The sequence below is a fragment of the Passer domesticus genome, chromosome 5 (assembly GCF_036417665.1).
Source record: "Passer domesticus isolate bPasDom1 chromosome 5, bPasDom1.hap1, whole genome shotgun sequence".
Classification (NCBI taxonomy): Eukaryota; Metazoa; Chordata; class Aves; order Passeriformes; family Passeridae; genus Passer; species Passer domesticus.
Window position 1 is genome coordinate 21,616,620 of NC_087478.1, and position 27,362 is coordinate 21,643,981.

Consider the following 27,362-nt stretch of genomic DNA (forward strand, 5'->3'; position numbering starts at 1 on the left):
AGGAATCAGAAAAACCTGGATCTCTTCCAGTCTGTACTAGCAGTCTGTCATGGGCTCAGAGATAGCAGTGTATCTACAAAATCTGCATCAACAGCACTCCCCATCCTGTAGCACCTCCCCATCCTGTAGCACCTCCCCATCCTGTAGCATCTCCCCATCCTGTAGCACCATAGGGAGCAGGTATTGTAAGGAAATGTCCAACCATACACTCTACTAGTACCAGTGGGATTTTGTTCACATGTTGCAATCATACAGGTCACAATTTAACTCCCTGTTATTTTTAGTCAAGCAATTATGAGTTTCTCCTTGGCTAGTTTATGGGCAGATCTTCATCTTCTCTAAGCTGTCATGCACACTCATGGGATTTCAATTGTATGAAAGGGAAGAATGGCCTGAGCACACAAAAGAATGGAATTGTCAGGTTGTTGAGGTTTATCTTTTATCACATAATTTTCTACTAATGACATTTTTCTGTGGCAGCATAACAGCAAAATAACAATTCAAGTCAGGAGTCACCTGAGTATCTAGGAGGGTGGGACGTTCCTGGTAAGACTGTGCTAAATTACAAACACATAAAAGAAGAAAAGAATGCTAGGAGATACTACATTTTCCACTGCTGAGGAAGGAGGTGCAAACAACTCTAGTTGTGTCAATAAATTCAGCAGTGCTGAAAAGTGATATCACTCCTGACTTAAGAAGTTCTTATCCACAAGACTGCCAACCAAGGAAAAGGAACACTGGAAAAACTAAGGCTGTGCCTATAAAATTCCCAGTGTTTAAGGCCTAATTATTATAGCAACTTTAAACTTCTTCTGGCTAATGATGATAAACCAAATTAGTTCTTTGGTGTCATCTCAGTCATTATTGGCTTATAATTGTTGAACCACTGAGTATTCATATAGATTGTCTCAAAGCAATTTATCCATCAGTAATCCATGTAACACACCATTTCCCAAGCACAGTGCATTGTCATAAAGACAAATGTAGCTGCTGCTACATGGAAACATCTGCTCTCTTCAGTCTCTGCCTGAAACTTTTGGAAACATTTCCTGCAGGGTATCTGGTATTGATCTTGAATCACATGTTAAACAGGAAACTTGGCTACATAGAGAAGACTAAGCGTGACAACTATAAAATCAGGAGTGTAAGGAAAATACTGTAAACTGGAAGACTGCAAACTTTTCTCCAGGCAGCTGGTGTCAACATGAAATTGAGCCTTAAAGTTTGGGCTCTGTAATGTGGCAGCCCCAAAGTATTGGAGAGGAGGATGATGATCCTAGTCAGGCACAGTCTACTGGAGATACAGAATAAAACTATAAATTTTATTCCATGCTCAGAGCAAGAGATGCCTAGATAGAAGCACATACAGACTCGTTCTTTTGGTATTCCTTTCCATTTTTTTCCCAAGTGGTGCCCATTGCTCTGTGTGGCCTCTTCAGAGTGCAGCAGATGTACCACAGAGAGCACTGATTATATGAACTCGTGACTACCAGATGAGAGTGCAGGATATGAAGCTAACTCTGCAGGTGAAAGATGGGCTTGACTCCTAGAACATTATATTAATTCCTTAAGATGATGGATCTATGCTCTGCTGTGGTTTTGGGACATTTCCTTAAAGCAGCAGATGCTGGTTGCTGATTAAGATGTCAGCCTAACAGCAACATCCTGATTCTGAAATCCAAAAGGAGTTTAGTACAGAACTGCATAAACGTAAAGAATATCCATCACAATTGTTAATTGTTCCTCTGACTCATCCACAGAGCAATGCTTTAAATCATCACAAAAGTCTTTGGTATAATTAAGAAAATGTGGTAAGCCTTCTCTCCCCAGTGGTATAGATGTCGACAAAGACAGGACATGCTGACTCTACCAAGTTTGCTCTGTGATACATACACAAATTAACCCTCTACATGAAAATTAGCTAAATGTATTTATTATTTACATCTCTCTCTTCTACATCATCTTAAATATACTTTTTAAAAGCACCAAGTTGTTATTCAGTTTAGGTCTTTGTTCAGTTTATACTTACAGTGAATGGTGATTAAACATCCCTTGATCTTGAAATACTTTAAAACACCTTCAAGTAATTTTCTAGATTATTCTAAGATGTTGTTTCACCTAGATATTTAGGAAAATCACAAAAAAATTCAGCAGTTTTATGTAAGTTAATTCACTCATAAGCATTGCCTGGCATATATAATGGAAAAGAATTCAGCTGTATATTTCTGTCAGGACAGATACTCAATCAGTACAACTTGGAATTGCTCCCCTGAAATTAATTAAACCATGCTGACATACAGCAGCTGAGGATGTGAGACCTCAGCTTCTTTGTATGGCAGTCTCTCTCTATTAGCTCTCTATTTTGCAGCTTTCACCTGAACTGCTGACAATTTAACACATGTTCAGTTTGCTATGTATTTGCACCTCAAGGCTATGTGAACCTCACTTTGTTTTTCCTGAGAAGTGGGTTGCAGTCACACAGAAACAAAATAATTTACAGGTTAATAGTAATGCAAAAGTACTTTTAGTGCTGTGTGTGTTTTCATCTATAAATCACTTCTGCAATTTTTGAACATGAAGCTCCTGTTCATTTAAAACCAGCAAGAGCTTTAAACCCAATCTCAATGTGAATTTCTTTCATGAAGGAAAAAAAAACCTGTCTTAAACAGCACCCACTAACCCTCCTTCTGTGCTCAGCAGCTCATTTCTGCCCCTGCACTTATCCCCTCCTTGTGTTCACGTAGAGAAAATGACAACCTTATCCTAGAAACTAGTTCCTCTTAAAAAAAGTTCTCCCATCTGGTTCATGGGTAGCTGCAGGCAGGGAAAGGGATGCTTAAGTTGGCATTACTCCTGGAAAACATTACTGTCATACTGTGCTCTCACGAGTGTTTCTGAGGAAAATTTAGACTTGGCTATTTCAGATCTAATGAGTGAGCTTTTTGGTTGTCCCAGCCACTCCCTCCTTGAAAAAAATTAGAATTCTGGGCTACACAATGGATAAACTATCTAACAGTTACACTAATACAAATTCTGAATGCTAAAAATTTTAAGTCAAATAGTCCTCTCTGAATCAAAACGTCCTCTTTTGAATAACAAAAACAACAACAACAAAAGAACTAAAACTAGTTTTTTGATGTCTGGGGCATTTTTATGTTGTTTTCTGAAACATTCAAAACCACTAAAAAAAATTTTCACCAGCTCTATACTTGAGAAGGCAGACAAATGCAATGCATGATTGCTCCTATAATGGATATTCTTTTTTTTTCTCTAAAAGGGAAGTAAGCTAAATTTGCACATAACATACAGTCTGGTTGCTGATATAATTAGACTGTAGTTCCACATATGCACTTTCCATGCTTTTTCAAACAAAACACTCAAACTCAGGACTGCTAAGAGGGTCAGCTGCTGCTACAATAACCACAGCAAAACCCAAGAGTCTGTTCACAGCATTTACAATGTCCTTAGGAGAGAAGAGATGGGTCGTTTGCAAGGGTGGTCACACTGAATCTAATGAAGCTAATGGGAAATTCAGAGAGAGTAGTGTGCATCCAGCCTGCAGTCCCACTGCAGGAGAAGCTCTTTGTTTTTCTCCTGAGCTATTTGGTTGGGGGTGGCTCTATGTGTTTTGGTGCTTTGGGGTTTGTTTTTTTTTCACATTATTCGATATTTGCAAGGTTTGTTTTTTAATCTTTGCATGAAAGTACCAGGCAAAGAGTTAATACATGTTTCCATAATTCATAGTTTTTACTTCTACTGTCTGGTATGAAAAGCTTTGCAACGGCAACAGCACACAGTTTAAAACAAAGTAAAATAATTCTATTTTCCTTTGGAAATACATAACCTGAGCTGAAAAAAAAAAAAATAGGTATTCTCATTTAGGTATTCTCTCTCCTGAACACAAAAATGAAATTACTTCCTTTTTTTTTTTAAGGCTTCTTCCTTTCTAAAGATTTTTTTCATCTCTACTCCAAGAAGTCTGTTCAAAAGTTAAATATACTTAATATGATAGTCTTAGGTGTTAATTGCATTTTGATCAATGGGAGTTTAGTAGACAGACAGAGAAATAAATACATTGTTGCTAGCATCTTGTTTCCAGCTGCACTGCAGCTGTTTAGTGTTATACATCAGCAATGCTATGCCATTATCTCATCATAAGCTCTGTTGGGTTTCTTAAGCTATCAGGAAAAGAATATGATAAAAGGATTTACAAAAATACAAGAGATAATAATACATAAGATGTTCTATAAAAATCAGGGAAGTTTTTGAAGCTGTTCTTCAAGTTTGTTCTTTCAGATCTGCAAAAGCTGTAGGACAGCCAGAATATCAGCCCGCTGCACGGCATTGATTTTGGAATCAAATGTACAAATGCACAAAAGAAAATGAAAGAGAACAAAACACATGATGCTATAAAATATAGCACTAGCTATACATTGCTTTCAATATAAATGCAAACCCAAATAAATATCTGTATTATTAAAATACAACAACAATAACAAACCAAACCCAAGCTCACCCACAACCAACCAACTGTCCAAACAAAGAAACAAAACAGGCTATGTGGCAACAGGACACTGTAGGTACAAATAGATACAGAAGTTCACAGGGTCAAAAAAGGTTCCCTAAGCACATCAGTAGTTAATCCCCATGATTGCAACTAGGCAAATATTAACAATCAGAGGCAGCATCCACACATTTCAGAGGTATAGATAGATCTGTTTGCATTTTAAAGATAATGGGCAGTGCAAGAATGAATAAAATATTTTGTCCTTTATGACAGTATGTACATAGTGTGGGATTTTTCACTGAGAGTGATGCTGATAATTGTCTTAAGAGCTCACTGCTTTTTCTGCTGACTGCCTTGGACTTTGACTATCTTCCATATCACAGCTTCAGAGGTGATAATGAAATGGCACCACTTCTTTCAAGGAGACTTAATCTGAATATTGTCAGCAACTGCACAAAATTAAGTTCAAGCAAAAATCAATAACCTCTCTATTTGTAGTCCAAACAATACTGTCAAAATGCAGAACTCAGAATGGAAGGCAACGAACCTGCTGAAGGTGCTATTGTGAGATCACAGTTTATCCTCCACTAACTGGTTTTAATGAGGATATTACAGATGCTATGAAAAAGAACAGGAGACAATGCTTTTCCCCTTTTTAGGGGTTGCAAGGCTTGGAACCACACACTTCTCAACTCAATACCTTGAAATTAATCCAGGATTATTCAACTGCATGGGAATTCTTAGACTGTTGGAAACCACATCTCACACTCTGTCTTTTTTTATAAGCTTCCTCATAGTATCATCTTGCAGTGAAACCTGAATATGCTGAAGAGATTAAACATAAAAGAAAGTAAGGAAAAAATCTACTGGATAAGAATTTTAACTGAAGCCTTCTATGAGAAAGACCACACCACTATCAGTGGCCTTTCTCTCCTCACGTGTGATCCCACTTGTGCCTAATTAAGTGTCCAAGTGTCCAAAGACTCCATCAACTTATGTTGTATTTATCCCTTTTCTCCTAAAACAGGGTTTCATTATTAAGAGAACCACTTTCATTTCCATATTCATGCCACTGATGGGGGTGTATCAACGGGCCCTGCAAGACTGCATAATTTTCTCTGGTATGAAGAGCAAAATGTAATGATGCTGTTAAAGACCTGAGTTTTGTGCTGATAAAAAAAATCATTCTAAGCAATAGGCAATACATTCTGTTCTAGCAAATAGGAAAAAATGCAGACTTTTAAATGCCTTAGAATGCCATTTCTATCTCCAGCTCCAGCCTTTGTTTGTTTTTTAAAGGCACTCTCTGATAAGTTTGCCTCTAACATATCTTAAAGTTCTTTTAGAATCTCATACTGTATCTTCACAGTGCTTATTAGATACCACAAGAATGCTTTTCATCCCATTTTTACTCTAAACTCCTGAAGTCATCCCTAGCTCTGAACAACTGTATTAGTTAGAGGATAGTTATTCACAGAGGAGCAGAAAACCAAGCTCAACCAAAAGAAATTTCTAAAACTCTTTTCATTCTCATCAGTCTAGATCTCTTTGCCTTCACAGTGCTTCTAATATTCACACTCAGTCTCATAAATGGTACCATAAAACATTAACAACAGTGTAAACTCTGGTGTTGGAAGATATTTTTTAGGTTGAATTCCTGTTCCTACACTCACATACTTGTCCCAAATAAGGAAACAAAAAGAGCTCTCCTCACATTTTTCAGCCAGTGTGTTCTCCTAGTAATATAACTCTAGTTCAACTTACTGCTGTTCTCCTTTTCATACTAAGTCATACTTAAGACGTCAAGTACGTTGCTGTACAACTGAACTGAAATCTCAGCTATTATATGTGTTCATTCTTATTTTTCTGTAGTAACTACTAGATGTAGGGTTGAGTCAGTGCAAATAGTAAGAAGATGGTCCTTGACCTTTTGAGCTTGTAAGAGAAGTCTAAGAGACAGAGAATAGGTGGAGGGCCAGACAACACCACAATCAGGTATTCAGGTCAGCAGTCGGTACACGGTGATTACTACCTACATTTTCTCTGGCAGTCCTGATTTGCAGATTGACATAATTATTGTCAACATATAATTTGCTATCAACATTTATAATCTCTTTGACTCCTGTTTTAAGCCTTAGTGCTTATTTATCCATAAGAAAAACAAAATCCCCACCATATATATGCTCTGCCTTCTACCACCCTTGTCTCCCAACCTCTTCTGCAATATATGGAAAGAAACCAGGGAAGGGAATCAAGTTTTGCTAAAGGATATACTGAGATCTTCATATAGAAAATAACTAAAGATAGGATTAGATATCTGACATGAACAAGCATGACAGTTTCAACACAATAGTGCTGAAAATTCTGCTTAGTTGCAGAATTAATTGTGACAAAATATTTTACTCCTGGATGCTCTGAAATGAACCCACCAATCCTTTTAATCTGCCTAAAATTCCAAAGAAAAATGCACTGCTAGTGATTACCATTTATAATGTCACTTCCTGCTTTGAACTGCCTGGTTTATCTTTGCCCATCATATCAAGCAGCAGCCAACACTGAGTCCTCAAACTCTGGAATACAAACAGCTCTGATGCAGCATGTGTCCCAGGTTTTCTCTCTTGTGCATAATATTTTTGTCACTATAGTTTCACTAACTGAAATTTTCACTGTTACTTTCATTAGCTGTCTTCCATTTTTGTGTCTAATTTAGTTTGAAATCCCCTTTCCCAGCCTTTATTAAGCTATATTTGATAGACTGCACCTTTTTTCATTCAACAGACCCACTCCTTCCTAAGGACTGCTATTTGTTGGGAGTAAATTATGTGCATTCCCAAATTTGTATTTGGCTAAATGTGATGTCAGCAACAGTCATCCCTTCCTTTGGAATTATGAGTGAGGCTTTTTTTATTGTGCTTATTGATGTAGAATAAACAGTTTTCATTCATAAATTATGTAGCAGTATTTCTCTTGAACACTCATAAATGGACAGTCATCATAAATATATTTCCTGGTAAAAGGATTTCCATGGCTCCAATGTCAGAGAAAGACAGTTATAAAAAGTTGTAAGTTTTGGCTGACCAAGGTAAGGATTAGTTAACCTGGAGCTCCCAAATACATGATAACAGGTATTCACTCTGGGCTTGCCTTTTATATCCAAAATGTTACATAAATGCTGAATTTCATATGATCTCAAAAAAACTAACTCTGCATAAGCTTTAGCTCATATACCCTAATTTATACCATGGGATGAACAGAAATCAGCTATTCCCATTAAAGTGTACAGCAAAAGAATGCAGAAACAATACCTGCACAAACCCACACATCATGTAGTCATCAAACAAAGGGAGGCTAGGGCGGTCTTCTCGATAAATTGTGATTCTGTAGCTGCTCACAATCTCAGGGCTGGGCTGCGAATCATCCGTTAGGAGAATGATGACTTTGTTCAATCCAAGGCCAAGAGGGTAGTTAGCAATGCTGTATGACAAAATAGGGACAAAGTGCAATAAACACTAAAGAAACACAGAGTTACACTCTTTTATCTATGGCTACTAAACTTTACTTGCTCCTAAAGACTGCTACTTCTACCATTTTCTTTCTCTTACAAAATACATAAGCTTTTAAATAAAAGCAGTGGAAAACAGGATTTGTAAGTATTTTAAGATCTTTCAAGAAGAAAAAATATCGAGAGTGAAATTTAGTGAAAACAGTGGCAGTGGCAAATATTCTGACACGAAATCTGTGAAAGAAATCATTAGGAAAAATAGTTCCTGACAGGCCCAAATTTGTGATGAAGTCAGCAAGGAGAAAAATACAATCAGAAATTTAGCTAGCTGCTGAAATTGTCCACTAGCCAAACATGACGGATTCCCAGACAAACTGCTCAGAGAGATAAAGCTGAGCAAAGCTGAGCTGTGCTCTTCTTCCTTTAGCAGGGAAATAAATGCTGAAAGGCTGAAAGGCACAGAACCTGCATATGCAGGGCTTTTACTTTTCAGTGTAAAGAACATCTTGCAATTCTTTTTCATTATAAAAGAAAGAAATCTTTGAGGTTTTCACATATAGTCAGGTTGATTTCATGTTAACTTCAGTTAACATTGAAACAGGAAAATACTGGGGGGAAGAATTTAATGACATTTAAATGATTTAATGATTTGATTTAAATTATTTAATTTCCCTGCCTTGGAAACAAAAAAAAAAATCTGGAACATTATAACATATTTCCAAAATTAAGTCTTTACACTCATATTTTGTTGCTCATACCTTGGCCCTTTTTTGTTGTCAAGGTGTACGTGGCATTGACAGTTAGAGGGTTCTGCTCCTATCTTCACTGTCACCATGTCAAATGGCACTTCTGCATAGTATTCTCTGATCTTTGGGTTAAACTGAGGACTCAAGTCCAGCTGTGGACTGGTGAAGATCTGTCTGATATGAGAGAGGGTATCTTTATCTGTTCCAAGAAGATATCAAAGAAAAAAAAAGCGACCTGTATGAACATTTTGTAATAACATGCAACTTCTGGCAGACTGATACCATGTACAGTGGCAAGATATTTAATGCCTAGTGATTGGAGACTCATAATCCTGCTGCAAAGTTTTAGTGGAGTTTGTAATGGCACTTGAGAGAAATCTGTAGGCCTTGGAGGGATTTTAAACATTCGGTGTCCAATCACTTAAGTCCTAGTCACAAAACTCAAAGCCTGGGTAAGCCTTTGAAAATGGAAGGATTAAGTCTGGGAGATCTGTCTCTAGTTAGTTAACTGAAACTTAAAGAAGAGGTACGCCAAAATTCATAACCTGCTTAGGTACCAGGCTGTGTACAGGGTTTATATACAAGTGTAATTTCCAATAAAAATCAAAATAAGTTAGACATACTCTTACTGTTCATAAGAGCAAGTCACATGGAGATATCAAGACCCATGGGGTCATTTGCAGTACAGCTCGAAGAATGTTTTATTAAAATTCCTATATCAACAAATTCCAGCTCCTTTCCTGTGTAGGAAATCTCCACAGTAAAATCCTATTTGCTCAAATGTGTCCTTTATTTCATAGTGTTTGCCAAATTACTCATGAGAATATTTGCTGGCAACCTACTTATGACAAATATTTTAATCCAGCCTACTGGATTCAGATTTACAGTATAACACATGCAAAACTGCTTTACATATATATTCATTAGTACATGTTTTAAACTGTGTACTTCAGAAAATATTGCAGATAGGAACCTCCTTTGCTATAATATCTGAAAAATTTTGTGGCTTAAAATACTCAAAAATTATGCAAATATTTTTATTTCTACTTTGAAATATCTGTCTTGAGAAATAAAACAGGGCAATTTGAGAACTCTCTTGCATGGATTAAAATTTAAGGGAAGATATTCCAATGGAAGAACAGAATTTGGGCTAGCTTTGTAGGGGAACAGAGACTTACACATTGACACAGAGAAAGTATTTAAACACATACCATCCCCCGCCCTCAGATGAGTATAAATATTTCTCTATATTCTGTATGCCGTACTTAGAAATGTTGTCTCACTACCAGCTTAAAAATGAGGAGGAGTTTCAAAGTAAAATTAATTAAGGTATTTTTAAAATAAAGGATCATGCAGTTAGAAGGGTGATGCCACTTAGCCAGCCCAGAAGTATTTCTGGTCTCTATCTGGCACAACAATAGTTCCTGGAAGCAGCATGAGATCAGCAGCTGAGGGGGCATGAGGCTTAATGGGTAGCAAAAGCTTTCCACTATAGAGCAATGGCTTCACATTTAAAAATGTGCCCTTCAGATAATTTGAGAATGAGGAAGGCAGCAGAAAACATTGCTACCAACAAAAAAATATATATTTTACATTTTTACAGATATTTAAATACTTTAAATATTCTGACAAGCAGATATTTTAGAAAAACTCCTCATCTCTTAAGCAGCTCCTTAATACTCCATTATCGAGCTGAAGACAAAGCTTCAAACAAAGCTGATTAAACTCCAGACAAGTTTAAAGGTTTTTCCACAAGAACAAATGTATGCTGAGGTGATTGGAAAGAAGGGGAGCAAAATTCTATTGAAGTGTGACAAGAGATCAATGAGTTCTGGAATACTCACATTAATATGCACACACAGCAAAGTTTAATTTTAGTTTTGAGGCTTATGTAACATAATAGTCCATTTATTGAGTTTGTATAAACATTCTTGATACTTAAAAATCCTTTTTTTCTCATTAAAAGCCTACAAACACTCTATTAACTTAGAGATAAGGTAGAGAAACTCAAGACATTTTTTCAAGATTTTTTTTCCCCTCTGTGCTCTAGAAAGACTTTTACTTACCATAACTGCATTGTCTTTCTCCAGTCCTACTGAAATAATGAAATGCTGAAAGATAAACAGAAACAGATAAAAATTTTCTGTTCTCACTCTGATTACAGTCCTATTGGAGAAGTAACCATTTACTACTTTTAAGAGACACATTGTACTTTTATTCTTTACAGTGCGAAATCTTTACTTCAGGCTTGCAAATGCTGCTTGTGGGCCCCACATAGCAACTTATATAAGATAAGAAAGAAATTGGTCTTTTATATGTAGTAAGCCAAGACTTTCCAGCTAGAATGCAAGGTAATGTGATCTAAATCCACATGTTATCAGAAATAATACAGATAGGAAAAAAATACTGTATAAATTATCTCACTCTGAATCCTTACCTTCATGATTCTTCCTGAAGTCAGAAGGACCATTCTGCTTAAGATGCATGCTTTCTTGAGAAAGTTGCCTGTCAATTCAATAGCAGACATATTTCTACATGAATGGAAGGAACAGAAACAATGAAATATTTTGCAATACCATATGGTATCCCAGGGCACACAGCATTTTAGTATTCTCCATAGAAAAATGAACCTTCTGGATTTATATTCCCAGCATTAGAGATATTACCTGAGTGAACATAGCAGAAAACACACATTCAATAATACATTACATCAATAGAAAAAAAAAAATTCCACAATATAGTTGCATTGCTGGGAAAAGGAAGAGTGGATGTCATTAAGGAGAAAATAAACCAAACCGTGACTCTTAAACTGCTTCTATGATAGGTTATTTTGCATATACTTCAGATTAAATTTAGACTTTGTTCAAAAAGAATTAAATAAAAATGAAGGCATGTCTCCAGGGGATTATCTTTGTCCTGCATTAGCATGAATTCCTAAAATGGAACCTCTATGTGTTTTGCTTTGTTTGCAAATTCAAAACAAATCATCTTTGTGTGTGTGTGTATGTGTGTATATGTAAAATCTCTGTGAAAAAAAAAGACAAGTAAATTGCAACAAATAATCAACATGTCACTGGTGCCCATATTGTGAACTCTGCAGATTTTTTTCTTTCCAGTAGAATTTTGGTAGCATGGCAGAAAAAGAGAGTGGGCTTCTCTTCGACCCTCTGGCTGATAAGATCTTTCTGGAGGTCCATTAGCATTTCTTGAAGCTTTCACTGGTTTTCCTCTATTTTCTTTAGAAATTTTCATAATGCAGCTTGTTCCTGAATACTGCAATTCAGATTTTGAAGAACACAAAGCCATTATCTGTGTCAAGGAAGGGAGGTGGCAATACTGCTGTGTGCAATCATTCATCACTGATGTTTCAACAGGAGCTTCTGAAAGCAGTATTGAGGTCAATCATGGAAGAAGCAAAACCGCCCAGTGATAAAAAAAAGCCCAGTGATAAACCAGATTTCTGCATTAACTTAATGAGATAAGGTAAGAAGCAACTGGCAGACTTGTGTGTGCAGGAAAATGTAGTTCTGAGCTTGCAGTGTCTAGACAACCACCCTAAATCCATGCAAATTCATTATCTACTGCAAAGGAAATACTTAACAAACTTTTGGAGGCCTTGCTTTCCAAGTTGTAAGTAATTTTGCACCCCTCTTTCTGCTTGTCAAGGAAGTAAAAGCTAACATCTGTCAAATACTGTTGCATATAGGTAAAGCCTTATAAAATAAGGGCCTTGTTACCCTTGTAAATTCATGGCTCAGGCCTGCTACTTCAGCTAAGTAGAAGAGTACTATCCCAAAGTGACTCAGCTGAATTAGAAGTAGAAAAACAAGTTATATAACCCTTACATGTTCACATCATAGTGTATGGTGGTTGGTTGAATTATGCTTGTTATGATTTAAAACTATGTAACTGATAAAGGCCTTGCTGCTTAAAAAGGCCTGGCTTTTGCAATAAAGCAGCTCTCCTTTGCACCCACCTGGGGACTCTGCGTTTCTTTGCTTTGTACATCTCGCACCTGAACAAAATAATTTTTTTCTCTCTGCTGTTCCTTTTTTGCTTGCCTAGTCCCAAACCCTGTTTCACAGTGAAAGCAACATGTCTCAGCTCTATAAAATGACAGACTTCGGTTTAGTCAGAGAACACCTCAGGAGTGTGGCGAGAGAGCCACCACAACTGCAAGGTTGCTGCTCACAAGGCACAGCATGACCTGTATGAATCTCAGATCTGTAGAGACTGCAATTAACTTCAGACCGCATTAAGAGATATATAATAGCTATATCTGACTATAGAGGGGTACCAAAATATAATACTTGGAAATCATATCAGAGAAAAAAACTCAGATTACAACATGGCCAGCAGGACTGGGGCAGTGATTGTCCCCCTGCACTTAGCACTGGTGAGGTCACACCTTGAATCCTATGTTCAGTTTTGGCTTCTCACTACATGAAAGACACTGAGGTGCTGGAACATGTCCATAGAAGGGCAACGAAGCTAGGGGGGCTGCAGCACAAGGCTTATGAGGAGTGGCTCAGTGAGGTGAGGGTGTTTAGTCTGGGGAAAAAGAGGCTCAGGGGAGACCTTATCACTCTCTACAACTCCCTGAAACAAGGTTGTACCAGGTGGAGTCGTTCTCCCACGTAATAAGTGATAGGATCAGAGAAACCTTTCCAATATAAATGACTGTGGTTCAATGATTTATTTCTGCTGCAGCCCGAGCCTTTTAATCATCAGCACCATGAGGCTTTCCTTTGTCCAAGCTCCTTGCAATCAGCAGACAGAAATATGATGCAGTTATGAAGCTCCACCTAATACGGAGGGCTTTGCAGACTCCTTTCCTTCACATGCTGTTACTCAAGAAAGAACCTTCATCTGTTTGAGTGGCCCCCTATTTACTTAGGTATCTTGGAGATGGCAAGTACAGAGGTGTTCTTTGCCTACACAGTTTGCAGTTAGCTCTAATGAAACTAATGTATGCATGTCAGTACCCTTGGTGAGTGCATGCTTATCAAATGTACCTTGCAGAAGATTCCCAAAGTGTACATCCCAAAGTATTATGTGTGAACCTGCTCTTTAGGCATCTCTCTGATTCAGCAAACAAGGCATAGGATTGACAGTAGCAACAGTAATACAGCTCTGATTGTCTGTGCAATCAGACAATCACCAATGAAGGACATGTATAAATAGAGCATTTCACAAGATTTAAATATTTAAAAAAAAAAAAAACTAGCCACTTTAGGTGGCTCTGATGGATATGTTAGTTGAGAAAGGTGCAACTTTTAACGGGTCATAAACTCAAGATTGAGACCATATTTCAATATTCAGTAGAGTTATGAATTTTCTTTCTTTAGATGATGTTATGTAGTTCTCTCTTCAAAATAAGTTCTCTGTTTTGTAGAGTGTTTGTTTGGCTTCAGTCACAGTTTCCATGAGGGCATTTGGGTCCTTAAATGAAATACCTTATGCTGATCTTCAGAAGTGAAATAAAAAATTTCAGATGCAAGAGTGGGATTAATTTCCTGGCACTTAATCCAACTGTCTCTCTTGTTTCCTCCTTCCTTCTGTCTCTCACTCCTGCCATTCTAGGTCAGTGACCTTAGCCTTGTCTTCCTTTGTCATTACCTTTTTCTGTCCCATAGTCCAAAATATGTTAATTTCTCAGACTTCCCAGGTAACTGACATGACCAAGTTAAATTCCAAAAAAGTATTTTCAGCCCAAATTCAGTCTGAGAACTGATGCTTCCAGTTTGAACTAAAAAAGGGCTTGCATATGAGAAGCTAGAACCAATTTTTCAAATATATCAGTTGATTTAAAAAACGTTTGCAGCTCTTTCACCTGCTTAGGCTTTTGTCTTTTGCAGATACAGAAAGGTTAGTTTTACTCACTAATCTGATTCTTCCATGCAATCTCACATAGCCAAATATACTTTCCATGACACCTCATTGCCCCTATTCCAAAAGGCAGCAGTTATGCATGTCCTAGTCATATCACGAGCATAAACTGCATAGAGTTGAAAAAAGTACATAAAAAATGTCGAAAATTTTTTTTCAGAGTACACATGAGGTGTAATATCTTAAACCAATACATCTGAGGTGGTAATTTTCACCTAGGCTGTAATTATTTCATTACAGTTTGAGATGAGTTTCTAGAGTTCTTCTTGTTTCTCCCGTGGAAGGAATTCAGAATGTTCACTAATACTATTTATGGCTTCAATACTAGTCATATAGATGAAATGAGTTACAATATGTAGACTAGGAAACATCTATATATCCTGCCTTCATTCTGTGGTGTCATGATCAGTGAATGAAGAATTGTATGAGACCTCAGTCAGAAGTCACTACTTTTCCCATATATTTCTTGTCTGCTGGGACAGTCAGTTATGCAATCACTAGATTTGATAAAAGGAAATACCAGTTTTCCACAGCCAGAGAAATAAGAACTGTTAAACAAATTGACCAAACAGCCTGGCCTTAACTGAAGAAAGTCAGGAAAATTGTTCTGATATAAAGACTCGTCAAAGCTGGGGCGAAAAAAAGTTTAATCAACGCTCAAAGAGAACGCATACCCGAGTTATTTGGGGAGTAAGTACAACTAAGCTCTTTCTTCCTTGCAATTAATTATAATCACATGCATATCTGACACATGCATCACCCTCACATGCATGTAGCTAAGATTTTGATTTAGCAATGTCAAAGGACATGGTTTTTTTATACAGTGAATGAAGAGAATGGTGTTATTAGTTAGCCACTGCAGAAAAATAAAGAGCAAAGAAGCAGATTGGCCTATGCCCTGGAGAAAGGTCATGGTACTTCTACATATTTATACACATACAATAATGTCGAGCTTGAAGGAGAAAAAAGAGGCCAAGGGGCTTGCTCAAAGTGAGTGAGTGGCACAGCTTAGATTAGAACAGAAAGCTGCTAAAGGCTGGTATGCTTTGATATGCAAACCTAAATATTTCTGCAAAAGGGCAAGGGCTTACATATGAATGCAAGCAGCTGCATCTTTGAGTTACTTCTCACAGGGAGTGATCGGAGTGGTCGGCAGTAACAACAATAATTTAGCACTTTCACGGAACTGTGTATATTTAAAACACTAACAAATACCTAGTACAGTGACAAAGTATAAGCTGCCCTTTACAGTAAAGCAAAGACACATACAGATAATTATCGATTTGCTGAAATTTGCCCAATTCAAGGAGGAACAAAATTAAAACTTAAATCTTACAGATGCCTTATATACTCACTACAGCATTTTCCCAACAAAATGTACATACTAATATCATTCACACATTTATCTTGATACTCAGTGGAATGGAACATACACACTGTCTAATGTGCCTCTGTTCCCAAGTCCTTGTTTGTAATCACAAATGTCAGTAGTCAGTATGGCATACACGTATATGAAACATCATTAGCTAAGAGATAAAGAAAACAGAAAACATATTTTGAAAAATTTTATACTAAACATAGTGTACTATGTTTACTCCTTCCTTCCTTCCTTCCTTCCTTCCTTCCTTCCTTCCTTCCTTCCTTCCTTCCTTCCTTCCTTCCTTCCTTCCTTCCTTCCTTCCTTCCTTCCTTCCTTCCTTCCTTCCTTCCTTCCTTCCTTCCTTCCTTCCTTCCTTCCTTCCTTCCTTCCTTCCTTCCTTCCTTCCTTCCTTCCTTCCTTCCTTCCTTCCTTCCCTCCCTCCACCTTTGCTTCTTCCCTTGTTCTGTCATTCCTTTCCTCTTTCTCTCCTCACAAAAGTTAAAATTTTTTGCCAAAAATTTAGTGTATCTAACGTTGTCATTACATCATTTTTTCCATCTTTTCACAAGGAGTTAAAGCGATGTACTCAGAGTATTATGGTCTCTGACCTGTCTTTTGTTGGACAGAAAATTTGGAGCAAATCAAAATTATTAATTATTTTAGAAAACTCTTCACCTGAAATTTTATGTTTTCTGTACAGTTTTGCTTTTAATTGGTACATAAATTAAGACAGTCTTAACCCTGGGAAACGCTCCTAATTTAGAGTTCACAGTGGTTTAGAAAAAAATGCACCTAATTAACCTTTCTTTAAAGAAATTACCATAGTTCCAATTAATTTTCAATCCAGAGTCCTTCATATTAGATAGAGAAGCAAAACCTTTTCTATTTAGGAGCCTAGCTCCAGTTCTGATGGCCGAACGGCTGGAAGGGCTCTGTATGGGCTGATTGACCTTCATCTCAAGGGTTGCAAGTACACATACATCTACTGAAGGTTTAAGTTTTATGATGCTCACTGGAGACATTCCAATTATATTACTTGAGAAACTACCTTCAACATTTATAATAGTTATCTTACCACTCTGAAAGATTTGCCTCTTTATTCACGAACTGGAACTGTTGAAGGACACTGGAAAGCAACCAGTGCACAGCCAGGACTGAGCTAAGCCGCCTCATTGGGTCTACCATTCGATACAGGTCGTGCAGCAACATTTGGATCTTGGGTGCAGAAGAAGGGAAAAGCTGAGAAGAGAGACACTGATTTGAGACAACACAGTATGATGTTCGTAGAATGCAAAGATGTGAAAAATTATCAGAAGATAATATATACAGCATAGGGCTGGTTATATATTAATGCCCTTTCCCACATACTTAGAAAAGGACTGTCATGCCCAGCCTTGCAAATCAGGATCAGCAGTATTGACATGGAAGTTGATCTCCTCTGCCTCTGAACTGGCCCTGAGGTTAGCTCAGTTGGTCAGAGAATGAAGCTAATACCAAGGTTACAGATTCAATCCCTGTATTGGCCATTAAGAGTTGGACTTGATGATCCTTCTGGGCCCCTTCCAACACAGATGATTCAATGAATTCCAGATATATTAGACTCAATGCTTCTTCAGAAAGTGTCATCAGTCTCTATCCCTAATACTCATCCAGGAAATCTCACAGAAATCCTAATATCATACACACTTTCTGAACAACACTCAGTTGCAAATCCTTTATTTTCTGAATACTCACCATTTCCTTCATTAACAGTGCCTATTCACAGACACTGTTATTCCCTCATCTGTGTTTTTCTCCAAAAATGAGCTCAAAGCATGGAGAAGAGAACATATTCCACCTGCTTTTTTTTGCCACTTTTTCATCTACATCTACTCTCTGATCATGAGAGATCTACTCTCTGATCATGATCTCAGTATTGTACTTTCTCTAGTCTGTCCACTCACTTCTGCTTTTGCTTCATTGTCATTCATTTTCTTACCACCTCATTAGTCATTTACATGGTTCTCCTTCTTTTCTTTTCCTTCTGTTTCCTGATCTCTGTTTCTGCTTTAGCTGTCCTGTTCAGTGGAAGCTCAGTTCAAATACTCTGTTGTATTTCTTTATCTATTTTAAATTAAATTTAAATGATCCACCAAAGTAAAATCAGTGTTACCTCAATCTTCTTGCTTCCCTGCCAATCCAGCCTAATTACATATGCCAGAGACAGCAGAGAATGGTAATGAGGAAGAAATGTTAAGAGATTTACATAAAATATATATCCAATAAAACAAACCCCTATTTATTTTACCAGCTCAAATTGTCCAAGACTCTTCAGCTCCTTTATGAAAGTAGTCATTGAATTTATCTCTTCCAAAGAGAAACATTGCTCATCTTCTCTGTTGTATGTTCCATCCTGGGAAGGAAAGGGCAGCATGTTCTGGTGAAATCACATGGAAAGATTTCGTTAGACCTCAATCCCTTCATTGATCATAGGAACAAGTTACAGCAGCTCTCAACCAACCCTAACCTCAGCCAGCCAGCTCCTAGAGAGCTCATCCTATTTTTCAGTCTAGAATAAAGCACACTGTGCCCTAGCTTTGTCTAGAAATGAACCCACAGAAACTACCTGTCTCTGGAACAACGGCTGGGTAATCACTGTATGTCTGGATGTCTGCAGCTTTCTACCTTATCCTGACATGAATTTAGAACTCATGATCCTGTTTTAGCGACATCTGTCCAAGAGGCAGAAGTTGCCTGGACAATTTAGTCCCCATAAGTCTTTCAAGCAAGAGACTCCTCAGAAATGAATCCTTAAAAGTTCCCAGACTGAGAGAAATATTGCTGAAAGAGATTTCAGCTTGTCAGAAATGGTTTTCACTAGTGAAGTAAAATTTATGCAGATTCTATAAGTGCAAAAAAATAAAAAATACTGGAACTGGATCTTGCATGAGAATTAGACACAAAGTTGTAAGGAATATAATCTAATTCTGATGCTCATGGATCTCCATGCATGAGTTAACCAATTCTGGATGAAATTGTGAAAACACACAGATACTTATATTTTAAAAAGACCATTTTAAAAAATAGTGGGAAAATTGATTTTTAAAGCTTTAAATATATCTTTCAATCACAGTATTTTTGAAAATTAAATTATTTGAGTGTGGAATTTTTAACAAAAAAACCTCAATTGTTCAATGTAACTACAGTTTCACTCCAAAGAATACAATAAAAGATGGTTCTGATTAAATAAGTCCTTCATTCTATAAGCTGGCACAAACAGTTTCAGAAGCACACAAATTAAAATTAAGTATTTTCAAATAATAATACAGAAAAGTTGGAGTGAACAACCTTGCTCACAGATGACTCATATATTTTTTGCAAAGCTTCTATGGAACTGGTTGTTGAGGATTCATTAGATAAGAGAAATTTAAATGTATCTTCAAAAAGAAGTTCTTTGGAAATTTGGTCCTGAGTAGTCGACTCATTCTCAACTTGGAAGTCAAAGTTTTCATGCACCTGTTGGAAAAAAAAAATTAAAATTTACAGTTTGAATAAAAAGCCCAGTCTTCTCATAGCAATAAATGCTAAACTGGGACTTTAAAAAAGGCAATAACACCACAAAGTGACAGGATTATAAAACAACAAATGCTGCGCCACATTGTCACTACTCCATACCGCAATGTTTGCTGCCCTCCAGTGGACAGAGTGCAGTATTGCAGACACGTGTCAAAAGATTTTTTTTTTTACCCTATTTTATTTGATATTTGATTCTAAAATATAAAATATCAGGTTATATATTAATATAACTCATTAAAAACTCATGTACTAAGGATTACTACAGAACATCTCTTACTACGGATGAAAGTATAAGTTTTACGATATATAAACACAATTAACAAATTCATGGTTATGAAATATTACTATAACACTAATAAACACATATGTAGCACCAATATGACTAGGTTGTGTGCATACTATAAATTCCAAGGTATAATATTCAAAGTCAATGCTGTATTAATTATCAACAGCTATTTTCTAAAGACATTTGTTTTTTCAGAAGAAAATACTAAATCCCACTGATTTACTGTAAACTTATGGGTAACGGATAATAGTTGAATAGTTGAATAGTTCTTACTTTCTATGCAGGAAGGTAAATGTTATGTTTTATTTTTTAAGTTCTTCTGGGATAATTTTTTTACAGCCTGGTATGCAATTATTGAGTTGTTATGACATACCACATTTCTTATACTAGCTAAATAAGTCTTCTTAGACTAATTAAAAAATATTGTCTTCATGGACATTTTAAATTCTGCAAACTTTCTTTCATGTGTGCATTTTCCCTATGTGTTTAAAGGATTTTTTTTCTGAAGAATTCAGAAATTAACTGCAGTGTTATTACTAGACACTTGAACAGATTTTAAGTGGAGATATATTAACTAATTTTTGTTAATATTTGTATATCATAAATATAAAGAAACATTCTACATATCTAAGCATATGCATATTCATGTGTACACATGAGGTAGTGAAAACAGCTGGAAAGCAGTACAAAAATTGTTTCAGGACAGGTTGCTCTGAGGCAAGAGTGGTACAAAAACCGGCACAGGTCTCATTTCCCTGCTTTTAAGGGCCTTGTGGAACATCCAGGAAGAAGGCAGCACAGTGGAGGTCAAAGCAGGTAATGAAATTATGAAGTAAAATCCAATTTATGAAGAACTTTAACTTGTATTAAGAGCCAACTGTGGTTTTTTAACTTCCTCCATTCATCTTTGGTCTGTCACATTTAAAACCTAAATCCACTTTCATGCAGTGCTTCCTATGGATTTTGTTTCACTGATATTCATTTGGGGTAATAGTTAATCTTTTAACGTAAACTGAGAAGTTTGCACATTTTGATTGTCTGGTGAATTTCATCACAGGAACTCTGACTCTAAAAACTGGTTTCTTCTACAGAAACTCTTCACAATCAGCCAGAATTGATATTAAAGTGTACATTTCTTGGACATTTGAAGGTACCTATCAAAGAGGTTTTTCTGCTGTGTTCTTGGTGTGATTTTTTTGAGTGAAGCAATAATTTGTGCAATTTTCTCACCTTAAGAACTACTGGGTGTATGGACATGCTGAATCCAATATCAAAGGTTAGCATTTGAAAACATTGGCTGCATCTGAAATACAATATAAAAAGAATCAGTTTCTGTGATGTTAGGTACTGTTGTGAAATATAGAATCATAGAATAATTTAGGTTGGAAAAGACCTTTAAGATCATTGTTTCCAATCATAAACCTAGGACTGCCAAGCCCATAACTGAACCATGTCCCTGTACACAGTAAAATACAATACACACACAGGTCCAGAGAAGACATGCAGGAAAACATACACACAGGTCAAGAAACAACATGTGATACAGACTTAATAAATTTCTAAGAAGAGTTAGCAGCATGAAACATGGAAGAAGTCAGACTGTGAGGTGATGAAAATAGTGCTATATAAAGGTGGTTTTAATGTTTGACATAGAGGGAGGTAAATTATACTGAAGGGAAAAGTGCCTTTTCAGGAGAGTGAATGAGGTCCTGCAAAAGCTTTGAAGATATTTGGAGGGGAAGAGATGGTGAAACACCCCAGGCTCAGTTGAGCAAAGAGCTCTGCTGCAGCTATGGGGATGTTTGGAGGCATGGACCAGGAGTTATAAGCAAGTCTTGTGTAACACAAACAAGAGAGTCCATTTAATTGGTAAAAAAGGGATTTTGGACCACTGTCAAAATAGCTTCATCCCCATTACACTCCTCCCCTCTTTGCTACCCTCTCCACTCACAATGTAAGCTTTATTCCCAACTTGTGTAAGTCAAATAATGAGCTTTACATTACTGCTACTAAAGCACCTGGTTCTCAAAATAGCTTGAACACATAAATTTAATAAATAGCAACTTATTTAGTACTTATCATAAAAATGTCAGGGATGGGACATAACATACATAGAACAAATAATAATTTTATTAAGTAAAAATATTACATAATTGAGGTTGATTTATGTGTAAGAATTATAACGCTAATAGTAGTGATTGCACACAGAAATGTGACTGTTGGTGCCTAAGTATATTTCATAGCATACACTTTATAAAGTGTTTTACAGTGTCTCCTGTTCAGATTGCTTGCCAGAGACAGCTCTGAACAACCTGGGCTACTCTAGCATTAAATATTTGACATATGACAGAATGCTCCCTGAAAGGAAATACAGCTTTATGTATGTTAGGACTAGCCCAATTGTGAGTGATTTCTGTCCATTTGTGCTGCCTGAAACACTTCATTAGAACAGCATCTGGTCCTAAGTAGTCATCATAACCTTTTCACAAACTAGAAACACTGTGAATATTGAGTTGTACTCCTTAAATGCAGCATGTCTTTACTTTATAAAGAAGTATGAAATAGATAGGAATTTTTTATTTTAAGATTCTTGTATCTTCTGCAATTTTTATTCTCTTCTAAGGAGCTATCTTGACATTAGCATTACAATGACTACTGCATGTCACTTACTGATTGAAAGAATTTGGTCCTGAGGCAGATGATTTGCTGAAGACCTCAGTTATAAGTAGAAGTTTGTTTATAGCCTCCTTCATGTTGTTGAAGGCTTGTTGGGGAGAACTGTTTCTGAAGAATATCTCAAAAAACCTTTGCAGCTGTGAAAGAGAATACATATATTTTTGAGCATGTACAATAAATCAGTGCTTAAAATCACAAATTAAAAGACTGATAGAAATAAAAATTGTCTTGGAATATCATCTTCAATTCTTATTCATTTGTACAACAAAGTGGAATGAAAAGCTCCACATAGCATACTAATAAAGAATGACGTTTTATTTACAAATAAGTATATCAAAAACAAAATCTGTATTAATGGTTTTAAAAATATTGCTCAGAATCTAAGCTGACTTTGATAAAACCTTTTGCTGTCACTGGTTCTAGGCAAAAAACCTCAAAAAATCGCTTGTATCTTCATCAGTGAGCAACAGCACACTCGAAGTAAAAGCCTTCTCTTTTCTTAACATACTGTGCCAAGGGCTATCTCACTGGACCTTGACTACAAATCCTTACCCTAGTCAACAAGCTTTAAACAGAGCATAGAAGAAAGATGCTGGGAAAGTAATCAGCCACTGCAGCCTGTGTTTTGACCAAAGTCTGCATATTCTGTGATTTTCAGACTCATGAATCCTCCCAATGGCATATTTACTGGCCTGCACAGTACTGGCCTCAGGTGCTTTCATCACTCATGCAAATTCACCCTTATCATCACTTCAGATAGAGATTTGGGGAAACAACTGTAGCAGCAGAGAGATCCAGTGAAGAGTGGGACATAGGCAAGTTTTGTACTATGAGTCCTTGGTGCTAAGAAAGGGCTGCCTTTGAACCATATTTCCATTAGAGTTATCATACAGCACAGAACCCAATCACGATCTGAACGATGTAAAACTGTTAGATAATAAAGTAGTACTATCCTACCAAAGACACACTTTGACATAGCAAAAAAATATGATCTTCAGAAATAAAGAATGTAAAGTGTATGCAGGACACATTTTATATTAACACTAAGAAAAGAAAATTTTCTGACTATTTCTGGGAATTTCTCTATGACATTTATTTAGAAATGTCAGTATATATTTTCTATTATCACCCACTTATACATGCCTCAGTGGGGTAACATGATGGAAGCATTTAGGCTTCTGTAGACAACCCTCCTGAGGAATGATATGCTTGGCACATCACTATCTGCCTTGGGCTGCTACAGCCATGAACAAGTACCCACAGCAGTTGGGTTACCCAAGCCACCGCCTTGGCAAAAGTCTGCAACAAAGTTTAATGTGATATTTTAGCTCCAAGACATGATTGCAGAACCACAGGGAGCTCTGGGGTCATCTGGTCTAACCCCCCTGCTTAGGCAGGGTTATCTATGGTCAGTTGCCCAGAATTGTGTCCAGAAAGCTTTTGAATACTTCCAAGGATAAAGACTTCCACAACTTCTCTGGGCAACCTGTGCCTGTGCTTGGTCACCCTCAAAGTAAAAGTGTTTCTTGATGCTCAGAAGGAACATGCCATGTTTCAGTTTGTGCCCATGGTCTGTTCTGTCACTAGGTACCACTGTCTTCTTTACAGCCTCCCTTCAGATATTCATACACTTTGATGACAGTCTTCTGGCCCTTGAAAAGCTTCTCCAGACTAAACAGTCCCAGCTCTTTCAGCATTTCCTCGTATAAGGAATGCTGCAGACTCTCAATCACCTTATGGACTGCACCACCATGCCCCCCGTCCCCACCCTGGACTTTCTCCACATCCCTGTTGTACTGGAGAGTGTACAACTGGACACAGTACTCCAGGTGTGCCACAAGGGCAGACTGCCGGCTGATGGTCAGCTAGGTGTCCTAGACCCTTTTCTGCAAAGCTGTTTTCCAGCTGCTGGCCTCCAGCATGTGCTGGCACCTGAGGCTGTTTCTTCCCAGGTGCAGGACTGTGCACTTCCCTGTGTTGAACTGCATGAGGTCCTTTTTAGTCCTTATCTCCAGTCTGCTGAGGCCCATCTGGGTGGCAGGATGATTCTCTGATGCATTAGTCAATCCTCCCAGTTTTCTGCCGTCAGCAAACTTGCTCACTATACACTCTGTGCAATCATCCAGCCATTTTACAAAGATGATGAACAGGAATAGACCCAGTAAGGATCTCTGCATACAACGCTAATTCCTGGTGATGTGCTGTGATGTGCTGACACCAGAAATTAGAGCATACTTCTCTATACTCTACTCCACAGTATTTTCTAAAAAGTGTTGGAATCTCCCCTTCTGAGCATAAATACTTTCCAGCACACTGGTCTGCACTGGCATAGATGAATGGTTTTCGGTTTCTTCAGGTAGCATATTACAGTTAATGCAAAAAGCACTCTTCAATTTCCTTTTTTAAAAATACTGTGACATTGCTTACAGCCAGCCATGGGAGATACTTGAATATACAGCTAACATTGATCTTCCTTTGCTTTTGCTCTCTTCAGTTTCACTAATTCCATCCAGTTGTGCTGGTAAATAATTGAAAGATAGGAATTTGGTCTGTTTGCCTTCCTGTTCTTATCACCTCTGGTTTGATTTCAACAAGTGGTTGCCTTTCCAAGTTTAACTGACTAAAAGAATGGTGACCCATGCACTGATCTGTGCTGAAGGTATATAGTGCCTGTGACTTTATTTCATCTTTTTAGTAAAGCTATTTGAAATGCCAGTAGGAAAAAAAATTATATCAATATATATGGCTGAAATTATAAAATTGAACTTCTGACTGCAGGAAATGGTGAAGCAAAGGTTGCATGTATAGTCAAACTCTATTTTTGGATATTTGTATGATGCTGAAATCTTGCATGATGCTTTAACCAAATGTATTTCTATACTGTAGAATTATTTCCGTGTGTACTGCAGTTCCCTGAGCTTATGGGGCAAAGGATCCCCAGATGCACTATTTGGAGATTTTGCTGATCCTCACATCACAGTCTATTTCATCTCCAAAACAAGCTGAGAAGGAGTCCTTGTTTCCCTAAGACCACCAAAGCTGTGTTTCTCCCACAGAGTGGTACAAAGATTAAGAACAAGAAGCTCCACATTTTTCAGAGCAGTTCTGATTCATATTCATCTCCAAGGGAAATTGTTCCACTACAGTTCCTTGTTCAGGACAAAACCAGTTAATTAAACTGTTCATGTGAATAAAGAAAAATGTTAAAATGAAGGCTCATCTCACCAAAGTGGTCAGTTCCTTGTTCAGGACAAACACAGTTAATTAAACTGTTCATATTAAATAATTTTTAAAAAATAAAAAGAAGGCTCATCTCACCAAGGTGGGTCTTCAGCTGAATTTTGCAATTATTTCCAGCACCTCTGTCAGATTTTGTGCACAACTTACATTCCTGCTACTCTGGCTTGCACCTTTTCTCCAACTTCCTAAATCTCCAGTAGGTATTGAAGGACTAAGTGAGATGTTCTATTGTGCTGCACAGGGAGCATAAGGAGTTGAAGAGTTTAATAAGGAGAGATGGGGATTACTGGAAGGAAGAGCACCAGGACCATTAGCTCATTTCCTCCCTCACCATCAATCAATTTCCAAGTACATAAACACAAAGGATACATAATGTATACATTTCTAGTAACAATTGATGAAGACAGGCTGGTTTGCCCTACTGGTACTCAGAGCATGCTGTTGGCTATTAATAGTCAACTGTTGCCATTAGAACAGGCATTAAAATAAAACTGGCATCTCCAGGAAACTGCATTTTAGTTACAGCTCTCCTTATCCAGCCTAGAAAAGAAACATTGCTCAACAGGTTCTCATTAGAGGATATCAGGTTTTAGACCAATGTTTATTCTAAGCCAATGGCTGAAAATAAATATTTATTCAGCCTGGTTCAGGACCAATAGAGATGAGATGAATACTTCAGGTTAAATTCCAATTCATTAAAAAATCCTATTTAAACAAGTTCAGATTAGGTTTGACTTCAACAGATGACACAGGATTTACAACAACAGATAGGAAAAATTTAAAGTGTATGGATTAAGGCTGATAATGTGTGAAAATCTGCAGCAACCTCAGGTTCTTCTGAGTGAATAAAACTATATAAATATCTCTGTTCAATTGCAAAATACTAAAGAGCTGAAGGTTTCTTCAAGCGACCACCACTGATGCTGATCCTCTCCCTTTCAGAGGAAACAGACTGCCTGTCCAGCAAAATGCACATTGATAGAGTGTGATGAACTAACAGCGAACAATTTAAAGAGGACAGAGTAGGAAATACTGCGGGCAATTACAGGAACCTGTTCTGGGGGAAAGCTGACCTCTGGCTGGCCAAGTTTTAGGCAGAGGAATAGGGTTTCAATTTTAGTAGGCTGTAAGACTAAATGCAGACATGCACATTTATTTTATACAATAACATCACTATATACAGAACTGCAAGATTTCTCAGAAGCTTGAAGGTGTTCACCCAAATGCTGGACTTATACAGTAGAAGTTATGTTCCAAATATTTATATAATGCCTTACGGAAGTGTGCAAATGCAGTCAAGTTACATGGATCAAGTACACATTTTCTGTAAAGGCAGAATGAAATAGAAATACTTTTCAGATGAATTTAAACTCATTGTCCTTTCATTGCCCAATAACTTCTTGTTTTAGGAAAACTGAGTGAAAAAAGGCCAATTCAATATTAATTTTATTCCACTCCTGATTTACTGCCCATTGTCTGCAGCTCTAACATGGCACTTAATGAAAGGGGAAATCACATTAGTGTCCAACTATTTTTTACAGTAGATTTCCCAGTTCTGTATATATTTTTCATTACATATGATTTAAAAAAAGATGGTATTA

General features: G+C 37.1%; 1 protein-coding gene across 4 annotated transcripts in view; it reads right to left on the reverse strand.

Annotated features, from left to right (window-relative positions):
* CPED1 (cadherin like and PC-esterase domain containing 1) overlaps positions 1 to 27,362 on the reverse strand; it is a 138,607-nt gene that overhangs the window by 57,160 nt on the left and 54,085 nt on the right. For 3 of the 4 annotated variants that reach the window (XM_064422290.1, XM_064422289.1, XM_064422293.1), the window contains exons 8-16: positions 22,516 to 22,658; positions 21,076 to 21,148; positions 19,332 to 19,499; positions 18,292 to 18,420; positions 17,080 to 17,243; positions 11,193 to 11,260; positions 10,822 to 10,866; positions 8,768 to 8,954; positions 7,813 to 7,981 (exon numbers count right to left, since the gene is read on the reverse strand). In XM_064422290.1, the coding sequence (XP_064278360.1) occupies positions 7,813 to 7,981; positions 8,768 to 8,954; positions 10,822 to 10,866; positions 11,193 to 11,260; positions 17,080 to 17,243; positions 18,292 to 18,420; positions 19,332 to 19,499; positions 21,076 to 21,148; positions 22,516 to 22,658 (1,146 nt within the window). The remainder of the gene's footprint in view (positions 1 to 7,812; positions 7,982 to 8,767; positions 8,955 to 10,821; positions 10,867 to 11,192; positions 11,261 to 17,079; positions 17,244 to 18,291; positions 18,421 to 19,331; positions 19,500 to 21,075; positions 21,149 to 22,515; positions 22,659 to 27,362) is intronic. The other variant, XM_064422292.1, reaches the window with a different exon arrangement.